Below are 16,457 nucleotides of genomic sequence, written 5' to 3' on the forward strand. Positions count from 1 at the left end.
TTCTGTGCAAGCCTCAGTGTCCCGCAGCTCCCCACCAGGATGAAAACCCAACATCACGGGCCTGCTCTAAGACTGCCAAAGCAAAGCCCAACATCAGAGCCCCACAGCTGCCCAAAGCTGTGACCTAGAAAACACAGCCCCTTAAGGCCAACACGCCACGAACAGGACAGACAGACCAGTGCGTAGCCGCATCCCCTACACAAGCCTGGCGTCTCAGAACGCTGCCCGCGGCTCAGGCCAACACTGCAGGCTGCCAGGAGGGGTCAATGACACAACGGCCTTCCCCTGGCTCCTTCTGCGGACCTGGGCCCAATGAGGGGCTGGGGAGGTGGCTCTGGGCCGAAGCTCCTGCCCAGCTGGACCTGACCTCCCAGTCTCTGCCTGGCCTCCTCGCAGAGCTGGCCTCCGCCTCAGGCTGCGCCAGCATGTCTAGCCTCCAGGCACTGTGCTCCGGCCTGCCGCTTCGGCCCCTTCCGGAGAACCGGGGACGCTGGGCCGGGGTGCCCCATGCGCCCGTCAGGACCCCCAGCCTCAGCCCCGCCGAGGAGCAGGTAAGCCATCAGCCCCACGCCGCTGGGCCTTTGGCCCTCTGGGGGCTCTCTGGGTGCGTCCAGGTGGGCATTTCCTGTTCCTGGGTCTCTACGGAGCCGCAGCTTCTCAGCTCGGCCTCCCACCCCTGCGGCCGGGAGCCCCGAGGGGCGTCGGTGGGACAGAGGGATCCAAGTATTCCGCACCCCTTCCACCCACTTCCTCATTGCCCCCCAACTGCCATCCTTGGGTGTAAGATCAGGGTACCCACCCACCCTGGGGACCCGAGGCCCAAGGTCAGAGGAGTAGAGCCTGGGTGAACAGCCCCGCAGGGCCCCCTCTGCCGCAGACACTCCGCGGCTTGCACCTCTGCAGCGCAGTAGGTTAGCTCCTGCCCTGGCCTGCGCCCCTCCCCAGACCTTGCGGGGAGCCCCCGGGGGCGCTGGTGGCGGTGAGGGGGCGGCGGCCGCCCGGTGGCCCCCAGAGCCCCGCGGAGACGGCCCGGGCTGGGGCTGGGGACGCTTGGGCCAGCGCCGCAGGCAGGTGCGACCGTCGGGGACGCCTGGTCTCCCCGCAAGCTGGGTGGGGGCATAATCCCAGGGGCGCGGTAGTGGGGGCCGGTACGTGAAGTAGGGGGCACGGTGACATCAACAGGGCTCTACCTTCGCTCAGAATAGTCGAGAATTTCAGGAACTGTGTTGGGGGAGGAGAAATCTAAGCACAAACTTTAGAAAAGGAACCGCAGAACCCCGGATACAGACTGCGGCCCTTCAACTGCGCGCGGCACCGCTCAGGACGTGGGAGCGCGCCCTGGGGGGTCGAGGGGGGGCGCTGGGGCGGGGGAAGAGGTGGGGCGGGGAAGGGAGGGCGGGGGCGGGGCGGAGAGGTGGGGAAGAGGGGCGGGGGCGGGGCGGGGAGGGGAGGGCGGGGGCGGGGCGCAGGGCGGAGGGAAGCGAGGCGGTGTGGGGGTGAGGGCGGGGTGGGGCACGTGAGGGGTGTTGCTGGGGGGCAGGGCCGGGCGGGGGCGGAGGTGAGGGATGTTGCTGGGGGCGGGGCTCGGGAAGGGGCTGGACAGAGCCGGCAGGGGAGCGGTGGGGAGTGCTGGGTGGTGCTGGGGGCGGAGCTCTGACGACCTGGCCGCGCCCCCTCCTGGGGGGTGCGCTCATCTGGCCCAGGTCCCTAAACCAAAATGAGTAGTCATTAAAGCTTCCTTTCTCTGGGTCACCTCCCTGCTGGGCGCCAAGGCCTCGACCTTGACCAGTGAGGGCCTGGAGGGCTCTGACAGCTGCCCATCTCAGGTGACTCTTCTAGGGCTGTGTGCTGGGCGGAGGGCACCCGAGAGCAGAGGAGCTGGACCCCCTCAGCTTGGCCCTGGGCATGTCGCCATGGAGTGGGGCTACTTGCAGGTCTGGGACTTTGGGCTGTGGACACCTGCTGGGATGCCAGGGTCAGCCAGCCTTCAGCTGGCACCTATGAAACAGTAAGAAAAATGTATGTTGACCTCTGCCCTGACGCCCCCCTTCCTGCTAATATTTGGCATTTGACCTCAGTTCCTGGCACAAAGCTCCTAAATTCTTTGGAATTTCCTGGGTGATAGGAGCCTCTTTTGTTGTAAGGAAGCCACTGTGGGTAGGCTCCTAGATGGGGGCCCATCACTGAAAAGACCATTCCTTGATTAGGAACTTGGGCCTTTAGGCCCGCCCCCTATTCTCTAGAGAGGGGAGAGCAGCAGGAAATGGAGTTAATAATCCATCATGCTATGTGTCGAAGCCTCCATTAAAAAAAATCCCTTAACTACCCTTAAGAGTTCAGAGAGCTGGGTTGCCGAACACATTGAGGTGCTGGGACAGGTGTGGTACCCTTGAGGGCATGGAGCTTCCATGCCCTTTCCCTATATCTTACCTTGTGGACCTCTTCATCTGGTGATTCATCAGTATCCTCTCTCAGATGCTTTATTATATAATAAACCAGTAGGCGTGTTTCTTTGCATTCTTCGACCTAGTCTAGCAAATTACAGAACCTAGAGAGGGAGATCATGGGAGCCCCAACATGTGGCTGGTTGGTCAGAGTACAGGTGGAAGCCTGGGATGTGTGTCTGGTGTCTGAAGTGGGAGGGGTAGTCTTTGGGACTGAGCCCTTAACCTCAGTGTGTTAGCTCTGGGTGTGAGGACTCCTGGTGGATAGTGTCAGAACTGAATTGAATCTCAGGCAACCCAGCTGGTGTGGAGAACTGGTCACATGGTGAAACCCCTCAAACCAGTCACAGAAGCATTTTTATTTTTTTTTAATTTTTTTAAAATTTATTTATGATAGTCACAGAGAGAGAGAGAGAGGCAGAGACACAGGCAGAGGGAGAAGCAGGCTCCATGCACCGGGAGCCCGACGTGGGATTCGATCCCGGGTCTCCAGGATCGTGCCCTGGGCCAAAGGCAGGTGCCAAACCGCTGCGCCACCCAGGGATCCCCACAGAAGCATTTTTAAATTAAAAAAAAAAATTAAATGTGTCTCTTTGATTTTTGACGTAAACTTTCCAGGTGATTTTAGAAGATAAGGAAGTCAAGTATTATACGAGTAAAAGTTCCCCACTTCTCCTGAGTCACCATGGCCATTTTGGGGGATATGCTTCTGCACACACTTTATGGATGTACAAAATGTGTGTGTGTCCTTCTTAAGAATATAAATAGATACATTCTATAAGCATCAGGTCTTTTTTAGATGTTCATTGTTGGTGAGTTTAGAATTATTTCATTCGTGTTAACTGGTGTGCAGTGTTTCATTATTTGGCTGTGCTTCACTCTGTGTTCTTCTTTAAGTAGATTTCTCTGTTTAAATATAGAGTATGGTCTGGCTATAATTTTAGTCAGTGTATTCTCAGCACAAACACAGGACAACTTCGATAGTGCAGAAGGAAATTTTCATCTTATAACAGAAGCCGTTGCTCTACCAGAGAGGTCTTCAGCACCCCCTGGTGCCATATGCAATTACTCTTAGTGACCTTTTCTCCATATCCTGTGCCACCCGCAGTGGCTGTTCTGGACATCAGACACTAGACCTGAAGACCTCCCAGCTGTGTCCATGTCCCCATCATTAGCAACATACTATCTTGACCTTTATTTAAACGATTTTATTTATCTATTTGTTAGAGACAGAGAAAGAGGCAGAGACACAGGCAGAGGGGGAAGCAGGCTTCCCATAGGGAGTCCAGTGTGGAACTTGATCTTTGAATTCGGGGATCACACCCTGAGCCAAAGGCAGATGCTCAACCGCTGAGCCACCCAGGCATCCCTATCTTGAGCTTCTTGAGAGAGGGGCTCTGTTGTGTTCATTCCTTCGTTTTCAGTGATAGCGGTATTTGTTTGTTGAATGAATAGGCAAGAGTATATGCTAAGTGTCCCAACCAAATCCTACAAGAGATTATACAAGTGGGCAGGAGAAATCTAGGAGAGCTCATTGGAGGAGGTGGTCTTGGCAACACAGGCAAGGTTCTTAGACTGAGAAATCCAAGAAGGAAGTCCATTTGCAGACAATGGGGACAGTGAACGTGGAGAGATGGGCCTGTCCAAAGTATAGTGGAGGTGGAGGAGGCCCTATGGAGGGCCTTGGAGGTTCAAGCTGGCTGTAAAGCTTGGAGAGTCAGGCCCAGCCCAATTACAGAGGACTTTGAAAGCCAAGAGAAGTGTGGACGAGAGCCCCTGAGGGTTTCTGAGCAGGGGCATGACTGGCTGCTTAACAATACTCCCCACAGAGAGTACAAAGGTTTCTAGAGATTTCCTAGAAGGGCAGGGTGGGCAAGAGGCTCAATCAGATGAAAGAATTGGCAGGATGGAGGGCCATGAGTGTGGCGGACGATCATTTTGGTGGCTGGCACTCCCAGGACACATATATGTGCTAGACCCTGTCCTGAATGTGGCAATTCAGTTAGTCTCCAAGACAGCCCTAGGACGTGTGTGCTGCTATTGTGCTCATGTTCCAGAGGAGGAGACTGAAGATGGGGCAGGTGAAGCGTGCACATGCCACATAGCCACCCCTCTGGGATAGACTGAGACATGAAGAGCTGGAGTACTGTAGAGGCCCCTCTGTGGAGGCCACCACGCCCGCAGCTAGGAAGAGCTTGAGCCACAGTTGGGAACCAGGAGGTCTGGCTCCAGGTCGAGTCAGAGCTGGCCTAACGAAGCCTGAGCAAGAGTGGGTGTGACACTTGAGGAGATCCAAACGAGGCCACACCAGGTGGATCATAGCTATCATTTTTGACAGAAAGAGTGATAGTCAGGCAGCCTGGGTAGCTCAGCGGTTTAGTGCCACCTTGGCCCCAGAGCCTGATCCTGGAGTCCAGGCTCGAGTCCCATGTTGGGCTTCCTGCATGGAGCCTGCTTCTCCCTCTGCCTGTGTCTCTGCCTCTGTGTGTGTGTGTGTGTGTCTCTCATGAATAAATAAATAAAATCTTAAAAAAAAAAAAAAAAGGAGTGATAGTCAAAAACTTTCAGGTGGCTGATTTTGCCCCACCAGCACACTGCCAGGTTAGAGTGGAAGTAAGGCCTAATCTGAATTCTCTCCCCACTCCCTTCCCGCCCCCCCACCTCACACACACACCCTATTCTGTGAGCTAATAAACAAAGTCATAAGTTGGCATCATCTTAAGGGGCTCAGCCACCACGTGGGCAAGATTTGCTTATGGCAGAAGTTACACCGCTCCTGAGACAGGGTTCTATCGCTGTTATTTTCCTAGGACTGCTGTAATAAATCTCCACAAACAGAATGGCTTTAAAATAGCACAAATGTATTCTCTTACAATTGCAAGTGTCAGAAATCTGGAATGGGTTTCCTTGGGCCACAAGCAAGAAACACTAATGTGTAGGCAAGAATACTGGATTCATTTTTTTTCTTTTGCTCTCCGATTGAGTCTCATGATTCCCATTTTTCGTAGCACAAATATTATATATGAGATTGTTCTGGTTTATGCGTATGTGTCCCAAAAGTTCATAATATATTTTCAGTAGCATTAAATATGTTTTGAAATATCAAGTTAAAAAAATATATGCAGCAGAGCTGCACTCCTTCTGGAGGCTCTGGGAGTGAGGGTGCATCTCTTTCCTTGCCTCTTCTATCTTCTAGAGGCTGCCTGCAGGCCTCATCCTGTCTTCCATCCTCAAAGCCAGCTGCATGGCCAAATTCAAATCTCTCTTACTGACTCAGACCCTCCTGCTTCGCTCTTACAAGGACTCTGATGAATATATAAGGCTGACCTGAGTAATGCAGGATAATCTCCCTTCCCCAAATCCTTAACTTAATCACATCTGCAAAAATCACATCTCTTTTCTCTTGTCATTTAACATGTTCACAAGTACCAGGGAATAGAATGCAGACATCTTTGGGGCCCCACCACACCATCAGGGACCCAGAATTCTCCAACCTGATGGCTGAACCTGGGACATTTTATGAATTAATCCTCTGGCCCTAATACAGGCCACTGAGCTTGTTAGATTTTCAGGTGGGAAAATTAAGGCCAGGTGTGAGTGGGGGCTTGTCTAGAATATTCTTTCCAATTTAAGTATCTTGAATACACCTGATTTCACCAATAAGCACCCACTTATAACATGCATTATATGATTAATGGGCCATAATTTCACCAATGATAACCCACCTGTGACATTCTATATGCTGCATAGCAGACCCTGTGGTGTAGATTGAGATTTGGAGAGCTGAAGTGCTTGTGGTTGCATCCTGAGATTGGTATGCCAGCTGACCACCCAGGAGTGTGTATGCCAAGGAGTGTGCCTGCTGGCTCTCCCTGTGGGTGCTGTGGCATTTAAAAATAAACCAAAGACCTCTCAACAAGGAAGCTACAAAGCCAGGGTTGGGGAGGAAGCAAGAAACCCTTAGGTTCTGCATCAGGGGTCTTTAAAAAGACCAGGTGAGTTAGAGGTACTGTGTGCTGGTCAGTGTGCATGTTCTCACCTACTCCAACTACACAGTTGTACTCCGCCACCAAGGGATGAAGAGACTGAGGTGAGGGTGACCAGCCCAAGTTCACACAGTAGATGGCAGGGCAGGGGCAGCTCAGCTCTGGCTGCTGGTCCATGTTTCCCGGGGGGCTGCCAACTTTGTCCCTCCACCCAACCTTTCCTTGCTGAACCTCCTCTGCTGAGGTTCCCAGGGTCCGTGGGGGCACCTATCCAACCAACCCCCTACAGGCCTGTCTTAGGTGTGTGGCAGGACCTTGGACAGACACAACCTGTCTGAGCACCATTTTCTCATCTTGATGCTGAGAACTGCTCCCAGTCAGAGACTTGGAATATTGAATCCAGGCCAGCAAAGAGAGCTGCTGCTTTGTAATTTGTTTCACTGAAGAAATATTTGCTGCATGTCTATTAGATAACTCTAGGCTTAGTGGATAAAGTTATTGAACAAAAATATAATAGAATACTATTGCTGAACTAAGTAAAAACATGAAATTGTAGATAAAAAGATATAGTTTATCCTGGAAAGAAAAAAATGAAAACTCGATATAGCATAGTTGACATTAATACATGTCTAGACTAAGTGAATATCAGGGAGAAAGAAAAATCCATGGTCATAAAATGGAAATCTCATACAAGGAGAAAATATGGCACCAGAGGTCTCGTGCTGCCCTTAGGACTCAGGAATTTACCAGAATCCCCTTTATGTGTAGCACATGTGCATTCTTCCTGCAGAACAGGCTGAATTGGGAATAGCCTTTAAAGACTGTCTGTTATTTTCCTAGGCCATTTTGAAGAATGGTCGAGTCATTTCTATCAACTGAGACGTTTTTTAAAAAGATTGCATTTATTTATTCATGAGACACAGAGAGAGAGTCAGAGACACAGGCAGAGGGAGAAGCAGGTTCCACGCAGGGAGCACGATGCAGAACTCGATCTCGGGACCCAAGGTCACACCATGAACTGAGACGCTCAACCACTGAGCCACCCCGGCGCCCCTATCAACTGACACATTTCAAAATTCAAATGTCAAAATTTGACAATTTTACAGAGTCCAGGACTTCAGTAGGATTGAGTTGAACCCCAGTAGTGAAGCCGGCCCTGCTCATTGCCACCTCTGAGCGGTTTGTGAAATCTGCTTAGGGAGTTGCAATCAGTATTTATTAGAAAATGAAATAAAAGAAGCTAGAGCAGGATAGAATATACTAGGAGCTGTGTAGTAAGGTCAAGTCTTGTGTGGATTGTGTGTCTTTGTGTGTGTTATATTGCCTTTGAAACTTCTTTCACTGCTCAGTTTTGCTGGGCATACTCTTCTGAGAAACCGTCCACCAGCTAGAAGACAACAATCCTTGTGTTGAGGTGTAACACGCATAGAAAGCAGTCGACGCGACACCATGTGTGCACAGATGTGAATGTCACAGGCACACAGGGAGAGGGGGACAAACCCCAACCTTGAAGGGGAACCACTGTCCTGACTCCTAAGTCGTGGCTTGGCCACACTGGTCTTGGCTGGCCTATCCAGAGTTATGCTGTATGTCCCTTGAATGTGGGCTTCTTTCACTCAACAGCAGGTAGGGAGCCGCCTGTCTCTGTGGATGGTTTAGCTTCAGTGCTGTCCTGTAGCAGTTCCCAAAACGGGGTTCCCCAGGGCAGCAGCAGTAGCAGCAGCAGCAGCACTGGAACCGGTCAGGGATGCAGATCAGAGGCTGCACCAGACCCTCGGGGGGGATTCCAGTGTCTGCTGGAGTTGGAGAACCTCCGGCTGCTGCATATTCCTGGTCTCTGTTCTTGAGGGAGAAACTATTTCTCATCAGTTTTTTTTCCAAGGGACAAGGGATGATGCATGTTTGTTTCACATGAAAACTAATGCCCTGAGCTGGGGTTTTCTTTATGGCCTCTCTCACCATCGGCTGCCTCCTGAATCTACCCCCCATTCCCAAGGGACACCCTTGTCACTCATCCATGCAGTGTTAGACCTCAGGGTGCACGCCGCCTCCTCCTAGCCCTCTGCCCCAGGCACCGATGCTCCTGGCCGGGCACCCAGCACCATCCCCCTGGGAGCACTCCCACCCCTGCCTGAATGCTGGAGCACCCAGTCCTGGGCCGTGGCACTTCTCCCATCACCTTCTGCCTCCCAGTGTCCAAAGCCCACCTGCTTCCCTCAATCATCGCACCACCTCTCTGCTCAGCAGATCTGCACCAAATGATGAAGAGAATAAAGTCACCATTCCCAGTTCCTTATTTACCCACTCCAAAAACCATTTGTTCCTCAGGGTCAGGTGGTTGAATAAATGACCTCAACATCCACCCGGACACCAGGTTGTCACCTTGGTCCTGCCTCCAGGTTCTAGTCCAGGCAGGGCGCTATGAAGGGGTCTGCCAGGGCTCTGGTCCTCCTTGAGCTTAGCGAGACAGATTGTAAGCAATAAAACAAACAACCTGTAGAGCATCCAACAGTGAAAACTTTGGGAAGGAGACAGAGGCAGGGAGGCAGGCCACTGCGGAGGGGGCATCTGGACTGAGACCTGAGTGAAGGAAGAGACCCTCTAAGAAAACGCAGGGGGGCAGACAGGATTTAGGCAGAGGGAAGGGTAAGTGCCCAGGCCCTGCAGCAGGACTAGGACCTTCAGGGATGTCTGGAGGAGTAATGAGAGGGCCTAGGAGTTGGGCTGACTGAGAAGCCCTGAGAAGGTTTCTTCTTTCTCTTGGCCTGCTGCCCCTGCTCCAGGCTCTGCCTCAAGCCTGCCTGGCTCCGGCAGGATCTCACTTCCAGAGCTGGAGGTGTGCAGTTGTGCAGTGTCTAAGGCTGGTTGCCAAGCTGGGTGCTGGTGGAGGGTTGCTTCTCTACACTTGCACGAGGTGACTGTGGGCTCCCAGCAGATCTGCTTTCCCCACCCTTGCGTCTGCATCTCCCCCTAGAGCTGCAAGCCTCAGGGCAGGCCTCCTCAGGTCCTTGACTGGGATAAACAAAGGGATGGACTAGAGGTCTGCCCACATGAAGGGGGGAGGGCAAACAGGGAATGCTTCTTGTAGGAGGTGACATTGTAGATGGACTTGGAGGGAGAAGTAGGTCATCTCTGGGTGGGGCCATAGGTTTCTGAATGGAGAGAGGCGCATCTGAGGAGGGAATGAGGAAGGCCCCTTAGGGAAGCCTCACAATGCTTGGCCTGGAGATCCTCGGCCCCTCATCCTCCTCCTCCCCCAGCTGGCACTGAGGAACGCCCTGCGCTACTTCCCCCCGGATGTCCATGAGCTACTGGCCCCTGAGTTTGCCCAGGAGCTGCGACTATACGGGCATATCTACATGTACCGGTTCTGCCCCGATGTGAAAATGAGGTCAGTGCTGGTGGGTGCAGCTTGGGGGGCCCACCCAGCAGGGGCCACGCTGGAGGTCAGTGACACCCAGACTGCCCACACCTGGAGGCCCACGGCTCTGGCTTGCTGAGTGGGCAGCCCTCATGCAGAGGGGGGTGGTGGCTGTGATGTCACCCGAGGGGGTCTGTGACCTAGAGCTGCCTGCAGTCCCAGTCTGGCCGGAAGATGAGGGAATCCTGTTCGGACAGGTGTCTGGCCTTACCGTCCGGGGGAGCTGATTCTGAGCAATTCCAGGGCCAAATTATATACAAAATCGCCTCCTGAGCTTCCTGTCTTGCCCTGTGGGAAGATGAGGAGAGCCTGAGGGGACAGCTCCATCAGGGCCTTCAAACAGCTTAGGTTCCCCCTCAGGGGTCTCAGGCTGAACAGTACGTGGTGCTGGAGGCCCTGTCAATCCGTGGATGGCTGGGCCTCACCCCACATCGTGGATTCCGCAGCCTGGGTGGTGCAGGCAGGAGGGGGTGCCTTTCTCATAGCTCCTGGGCCCCGCTGCCCCCATCTGGGAGGCACACCCAAGCACAGTTGTTCTTGAATGTGCCCAAGGCCCACACCAGTCTGGAACCACCCCAGAGAAGGTCATCTCCCCATAAAGTAGGAACTGCGTCCCCTTGTTCCTATCAGGGCCTGTTGGCCTGGGCTCTGCTCTAGAATTGACAACCAGCAGCGCTGGTGGCATGAAGGGAGGGATGGATGAATAAACTCCACCTGGAGTAGAGGCTTCTGGAAAGCAGATGCCCACTTTGCTTCAAAGTCCATTTTCTCCCAGTTGGACCTGCCAAGTGGGGAGGAAGGGCGGCCCAGGTGGGTAGGGACCTAATTCCCCATCCCTGAAAGGGCAGGGGTACAAAGTACAACATGAGCACCAGAGTGGGTTGGCTTCGCTGGTTTGGAACCCCTGCTGCTGGCAACACCAGGTGACTTCGGCAGCATGCCAGGTCTTGCTGTCCACACCTGCATGGCCAGGGTGGGCCTGAGCATTAGCAGGCAGGGAGCTTGGTGCCCTCCTGTCGTCACACCTGGTGGCTGGTCTCCCCTTGCAGGGCCTACCCAATCGAGCAGTACCCCTGCCAGACAAGAGCCGCTGCAGCCATCATGCACATGATTATGAACAACCTGGATCCTGCTGTGGCCCAGGTAACACCTGGGGGACCCTGAGGCCTGGAAGCCAGCCCTGCCCAATAGAAATGTAACTCAAGACATGCGTGTAATGCTTTTAAGCTTTTTTAAAAAATTTTTTTTTATTTGCTTATTTATTTGAGAGAGAGACAGACAAGACAGTGCATAAGCAGGGGCAGTGGCAGAGGGAGGGGGAGAAGCAGACGCCTCACTGAGCAAGGAGCCCAATGCGGGACTCGATCCCGGGACCCTGGGGTCATGACCTGAGCCGAAGGCAGACGTTTAACAGACTGAGCCATCCAGGTACCCCTGCTTTTAAGCTTTTTCTTTAGAAATAATGATAGATTCATAGGAAGTTATAAAGATATAATGCAGAGGGGAACACGGAGCCTGCGCCCAGCTTCCCCCAGTGGCTATATCTTCTGTAACTGCAGCACAGCATCAATGCCAGGATATCACCACTGATATAATGGACACACATGCCATTCTAAATTTTTTAAAAGCTACATGAAAAAGTAAAAAACTAAACAGGTTTACTATTGTATTTTGCTTATCCCAATGTATCAGAAATATTATCATTTGAATAAGTAATATAAAAATTCTTGGGATCTTTTACAACCTCTTTTCCTACTAAGTCTTTGAAGCCAGGGCGTATTTTACATTCAGAGCATGTCAGATGAGCTATGGTTCAAGTGCTCAATGGCCACACATGGATGACGCAAGTCTGGCCACATGTGCACAGGGTGTCCTTGGGAGCCGGTCTGTACATCAGATACCCATAGTTGAGAAAGGATAGCCTTTGCAGGGGTGAGTCTTCAACTATTAAACTTGAGGGCAATATGGTCCTAGAATTTGAATATTCTACCTCAATCGAGGTGTGAGCTTCCTCAGCCCTGGGCTTGGCCTCAGAAACTGGTCACAGACAGATGCTTCACACTGACCCCAGGCTGAGTTCTCAGGGGGATCCCAGATCAAGTTCTGACCCTCACATCACACTGAGCTCTTACCCAGTCACAGGTGGGCCTGCCTCGCCCTTTCTGCCTTCTCCCCCTGCCCTTACCACTCCTTCAAGGGCACCAGCCACTTGGCCCTATTAAACGCAGCACAGAGGTGGGGGCCCTCCCTTCCTAGGCACCCATCTCAGATAAGACCATGTCTTCTCCAGTTTCCGCAGGAGCTTGTGACCTATGGAGGAAATGGGCAGGTGTTCAGCAACTGGGCTCAGGTACGCTACCCTGTATGGCCTCCCCCACCCCCCGACCCCACCACATCTTTTGGCCTGGGAGTTGCTTACAGCCCAGGGCTCAGGACTCAGGTCTCAGCCTCCCTGCTGCCTGAGATGACAACACTGGAGATATAGTGTATACTGAAGGTCCTAAGGTCATGAGTGGCATGATCAAAGGCACCAGGAGCCACTGGAGAGTAACGAAGGCCGGGAGGGACGGGGCACTGGCAGGACTGCTGGCACTGTGGGAGCTCTCTGGGCCTGGGTGGTGAGATGGGGCTCGGCGTGGGGCGCCCCCTTACAGAGCCCTCCACTCTTTGCTCTTCCCTGCAGTTCTGGCTTGTGATGTCCTACTTGTCGCAGATGACAGAGGAGCAGACCCTGGTCATGTATAGTGGACACCCACTGGGCCTCTTCCCGAGCAGCCCCGGGGCCCCCAGGCTGGTCATCACCAATGGGATGGTGGGTCCTGGGGCAGCCAGGCATAGTGCCTGCCTGGGGGCTGTGGGAGAGCCAGGTGCCCCCGACACCTGCCCCCACACTGTTTCCTTTGTGCAGCCCCCAGCTCTTGGCTCCCATCCCTCTTTTCCAGGTGATTCCCAACTACTCCTCCCGAGCGGAGTATGAGAAGCTCTTTGCCATGGGAGTTACAATGTAAGTCCTACTTCACTATTTCGGTTTACATCACTCTTTCCCACCCTGTGTGCTATATTATAAAACAATGTAACAATATTAAAAACAATTTGAAACACATTCACAGTAGCAACACCAAAGCACAAGTTTAAGTTTCCCTATTCCCTAGGAGTTCTTAGGGATGTGCATACTGGGATTCATATACACTTGTAAGCAAGTGAACAATTGGATCCTGCTTTTGGCCAACGTGTTGTTATGTTATGAACAATTTCAAGTAGACAAAACATTGAAAGAATTAACAGTGCACACTGAGATGCTGTGTTTAACACACTACCAAACTCTTTGTCCCATGTCTATCTGTCCCTCTATCCATCCATCTATCCAACTTGATTTTTTGATGCATCTCAAAGTAAGCTGTACACAAGGTGGCCTGGAATTCAATATTTTTTATGGGTTTTTTTCCTTCTGAAGTGCAATTTACACAAAATGCACACATCCTAGTGCACCATTCGGAGTCTGACAAATGTGTGCACCTTGCCACCCAAAGCCCCAGATATGAGCACAACCATTTCATTTGTCATAAAATTGATGCATGCTCTAAACTATGAACTTTTCCCTCAAACACTATAAAAAGAGCTACAGCGGGAAGGAACTCCCTCTCACACACTATACTCCCCAATTCAGTGTCTGTGTCTTTCCAAACGTTTCTTTAAAAAAAATTTTATTTATTTATTTGAGAGAGAGAACAGGGGGAGGGGCAGAGGGAGAGGGAGAAGCAGACCCCACACTGAGCAGGGGGCAGCACAACACGGGGCTCCATCCCACGACCCTGAGATCATGACCTGAGCTGAAGGCAGACGCTCAACCACTGAGCCACCAGGCGCCCCCTTCCTTAGTTTCTAAAATACAGAATTGGCAGGAGCTTCTAGGCATTTCCTGAGTTCAATAGTCAGTTCTGCCTTCAGCGGGCCACGGGATCTCGCCAGTGACCCCGTGGGATCAGGTCGTACTGGGAGCCAATTAGCCAGCCCTCAGGCTAACACTTGCTAGTATACTCGTCATAACAGTCACTGCCACGTGTTCTGAAATTATAGGTACCTTCACATTTGCTATTCCGCACAAGCCTCTGAACCAGGCACCTTCTAAGCCCATTTTGTGGAGAGAGAAACTGAGGCTCGGAAACCCAATTATTTTTCTGGTTGGTCATAAGTAGTTAGTGTTACTATTATTTACTTTGAAGCCTGACGACCTCCTCTGTTCCAGTGGGAGCAGCGAAGGGGTCAGAGGGGCAGGATGTACGTCCTGGATCCACTGCCTCCTGAGGGTGACGCTGGGCAAGTTGGTGTGCTTCTGTTTTGTGGATTCAGGATGGAAGTTCAAAGAGACTAGAACTGCGGAGTCAGACCTCGTCTGGCACACTTGAGGGCTGACCAGGTGCTGTGGGCAATTAGCTATGTGTGGGTGCAAGTCGCCACCGAAGTGGGAACAGGTTTGCTGTGTACGGAATCTGAGACCCTCTAACTACAGCAAAGCCTGACAGTGGAAATGTCAGGCTGACAGATGCAAAGCTGTATCAGGGAGGATGTGGGAAAAGAGGCACAGACTGTGGGTGGGTCGGGTCCGTACAGCAAGGCGGGGGCGGGGGGGCAGGAGGCCTCCGTCTAGGTACTGGGGTTGACATTCCAAGTGCGGTAAACGTGATCCCACAATTTTACCTCCCAGAGTTACTTTGGGAGCTGTGTGCAGTCGATGACTGTAGCACAAATGACCAAATCAGAGGATTTAAAATCAGTTCCCAGCTCTGCCGCGAACCCCTGTATAGCCTTGGAACTTGGATCCAAAATTCCAAAGAGGGGATTTGACAGCTCCTGCCTCAGAGAGTGGCATGAGGATTCAGGAAACACAAGAGGGGACACCCTTTTCCATGTGGCACAAAGGGAGCCCTGGAGCGCACTGCTGGAGGCTCCCACTAGCGAGCACCACTGGGGTGGAGGTTAGTGGGCCCATGCAGCTTGGGGGTGGTTATGATGGTTTCACCCGTCTCCCTGGGTGGATATTTATTATAGTAGCATGATTTTTTATATTGTTGAATAGTCGTGCAACCTTCCGAGGTATGGATAATGCCTCCCGCTTTTTTGGAAGAAGATGCAGAATTTCCACGTGATCTGGCACCTTTTCCAAATTATGGGATGGACTGGGCATTCTGACACAAATCTGCAAGACTCAGGATCCACCGTTGATCCAGGAGAGAGGAGGGCCTGGGGGGACTTGTTGGGAGACAGGAATCTGAGAGAAGAGAGATGGGGAGTCGAAACTGATGAAGGGGAAAAGCAAGCATCAGGGAGCCTGGGAGCAGCTCTGATCCTCAGCGGTCATCAGAAAAATGACCCTTCCCCCATCACATTGCCAAAAAATTAAAGTGTTTGATAATTATCAAGTGAGGGGATGTTCATGCATTGCTGGTGACAGTCACTTTGGAATTTGAGAGTATCTATTACTATTTTCAATGTTTGCACCGGATGACCCAGCACCATCCCTTCCTCGTTTCTTCCCTGGGCCCGGGGAGACGGATAGGGGGCAGCTCTCTGCGGAGTTGTTCATGTCGTGCCATTGGAGAGGAACATTCTGTGGCTTCTGACGTGTACTGTGGAGCATGACTAGGAATGAGCAGGATCTGCATGTGCTTTGTGGAAAGGACCCGCACAGCCAGTGTGCCCCGCCGCCCATCACGATGAGGCTGTTGATGTAAATTACACTAATCCTGGTGATAACAGTAACCTCGCGTGCAAACTGTGCTCTCAATGCTGGGCACCAAAGTCGGCCTCAGTGTGGCACAGCGCACAGTCTGACGTGTGCGGCTCACTGGATTCTGATACATGTGTGTGCTGTGCCAGCCACTCTCTGAAGACACCACCGCTGTGACCTCTAGCTCTGGGCCCACCTTCCAGCAGGTGGACCGCCCAGTGGAAGGCCACTGAATAGCGTGCAAATGAAATCCCACAGAACGTACTCTTTCACATCTGGCTTCCTCACTGAGTCACTTGACACACTGGAAGACTTTGTCTTTTTCTTTGCCGTGTAGCATTTCTTCATATTCATACATTGCACTTAGTTTCTGTGTCCTCCAAGATGGGCATTCCGGCTGTTTCAGGGTTTGGCCCCTGCAGATAAAGTTGTGGTGACTGATGGTGTACATGTCTTTATGTGGCCATAGGCATGGAAAGTGGAAGTGCTGGGTCACCCTCAGTCTTTGTCGATATGGCCAAATATTCCCCAAAGTTGATTGTACCAATTATATTACAGCTTTGATAAAACAAAACCTGTTTATAAAGGATCCAGGAGGCCAGAGGGGACCAGATTTGGGAAGAGGGTGGCTGTGGCTTTATCTAGGCTTACTTTGTTTTTTTTTTAAGGAAAATGTATTAATGCATTTGGGGGTAATTAAAAAGGAATTTTAAAGCATGTATAGTGGAAGCTGTGCCTGGCACTGGGCTCACCCCTGGGCTTGCCTTCTCTGTGGTCAGGTACGGCCAGATGACAGCAGGCAGCTACTGCTACATTGGTCCCCAGGGAATCGTCCACGGCACAGTGGTGAGAAACAGGGCCATGCCTGGCTGCTGGGG

General features: G+C 52.1%; 1 protein-coding gene across 1 annotated transcript in view; it reads left to right on the plus strand.

Annotated features, from left to right (window-relative positions):
• Positions 1–354: 354 nt before the first annotated feature.
• UROC1 (urocanate hydratase 1) overlaps positions 355–16,457 on the plus strand; it is a 40,730-nt gene continuing 24,627 nt past the window's right edge. The window contains exons 1-7 of the mRNA XM_041762861.1: positions 355–551; positions 9,691–9,821; positions 10,901–10,994; positions 12,142–12,201; positions 12,535–12,663; positions 12,794–12,855; positions 16,359–16,425. Coding sequence (XP_041618795.1) covers positions 426–551; positions 9,691–9,821; positions 10,901–10,994; positions 12,142–12,201; positions 12,535–12,663; positions 12,794–12,855; positions 16,359–16,425 — 669 coding nt within the window. The 5' untranslated portion in view covers positions 355–425. The remainder of the gene's footprint in view (positions 552–9,690; positions 9,822–10,900; positions 10,995–12,141; positions 12,202–12,534; positions 12,664–12,793; positions 12,856–16,358; positions 16,426–16,457) is intronic.

This window comes from Vulpes lagopus, chromosome 7, assembly GCF_018345385.1.
Source record: "Vulpes lagopus strain Blue_001 chromosome 7, ASM1834538v1, whole genome shotgun sequence".
Lineage (NCBI taxonomy): Eukaryota > Metazoa > Chordata > Mammalia > Carnivora > Canidae > Vulpes > Vulpes lagopus.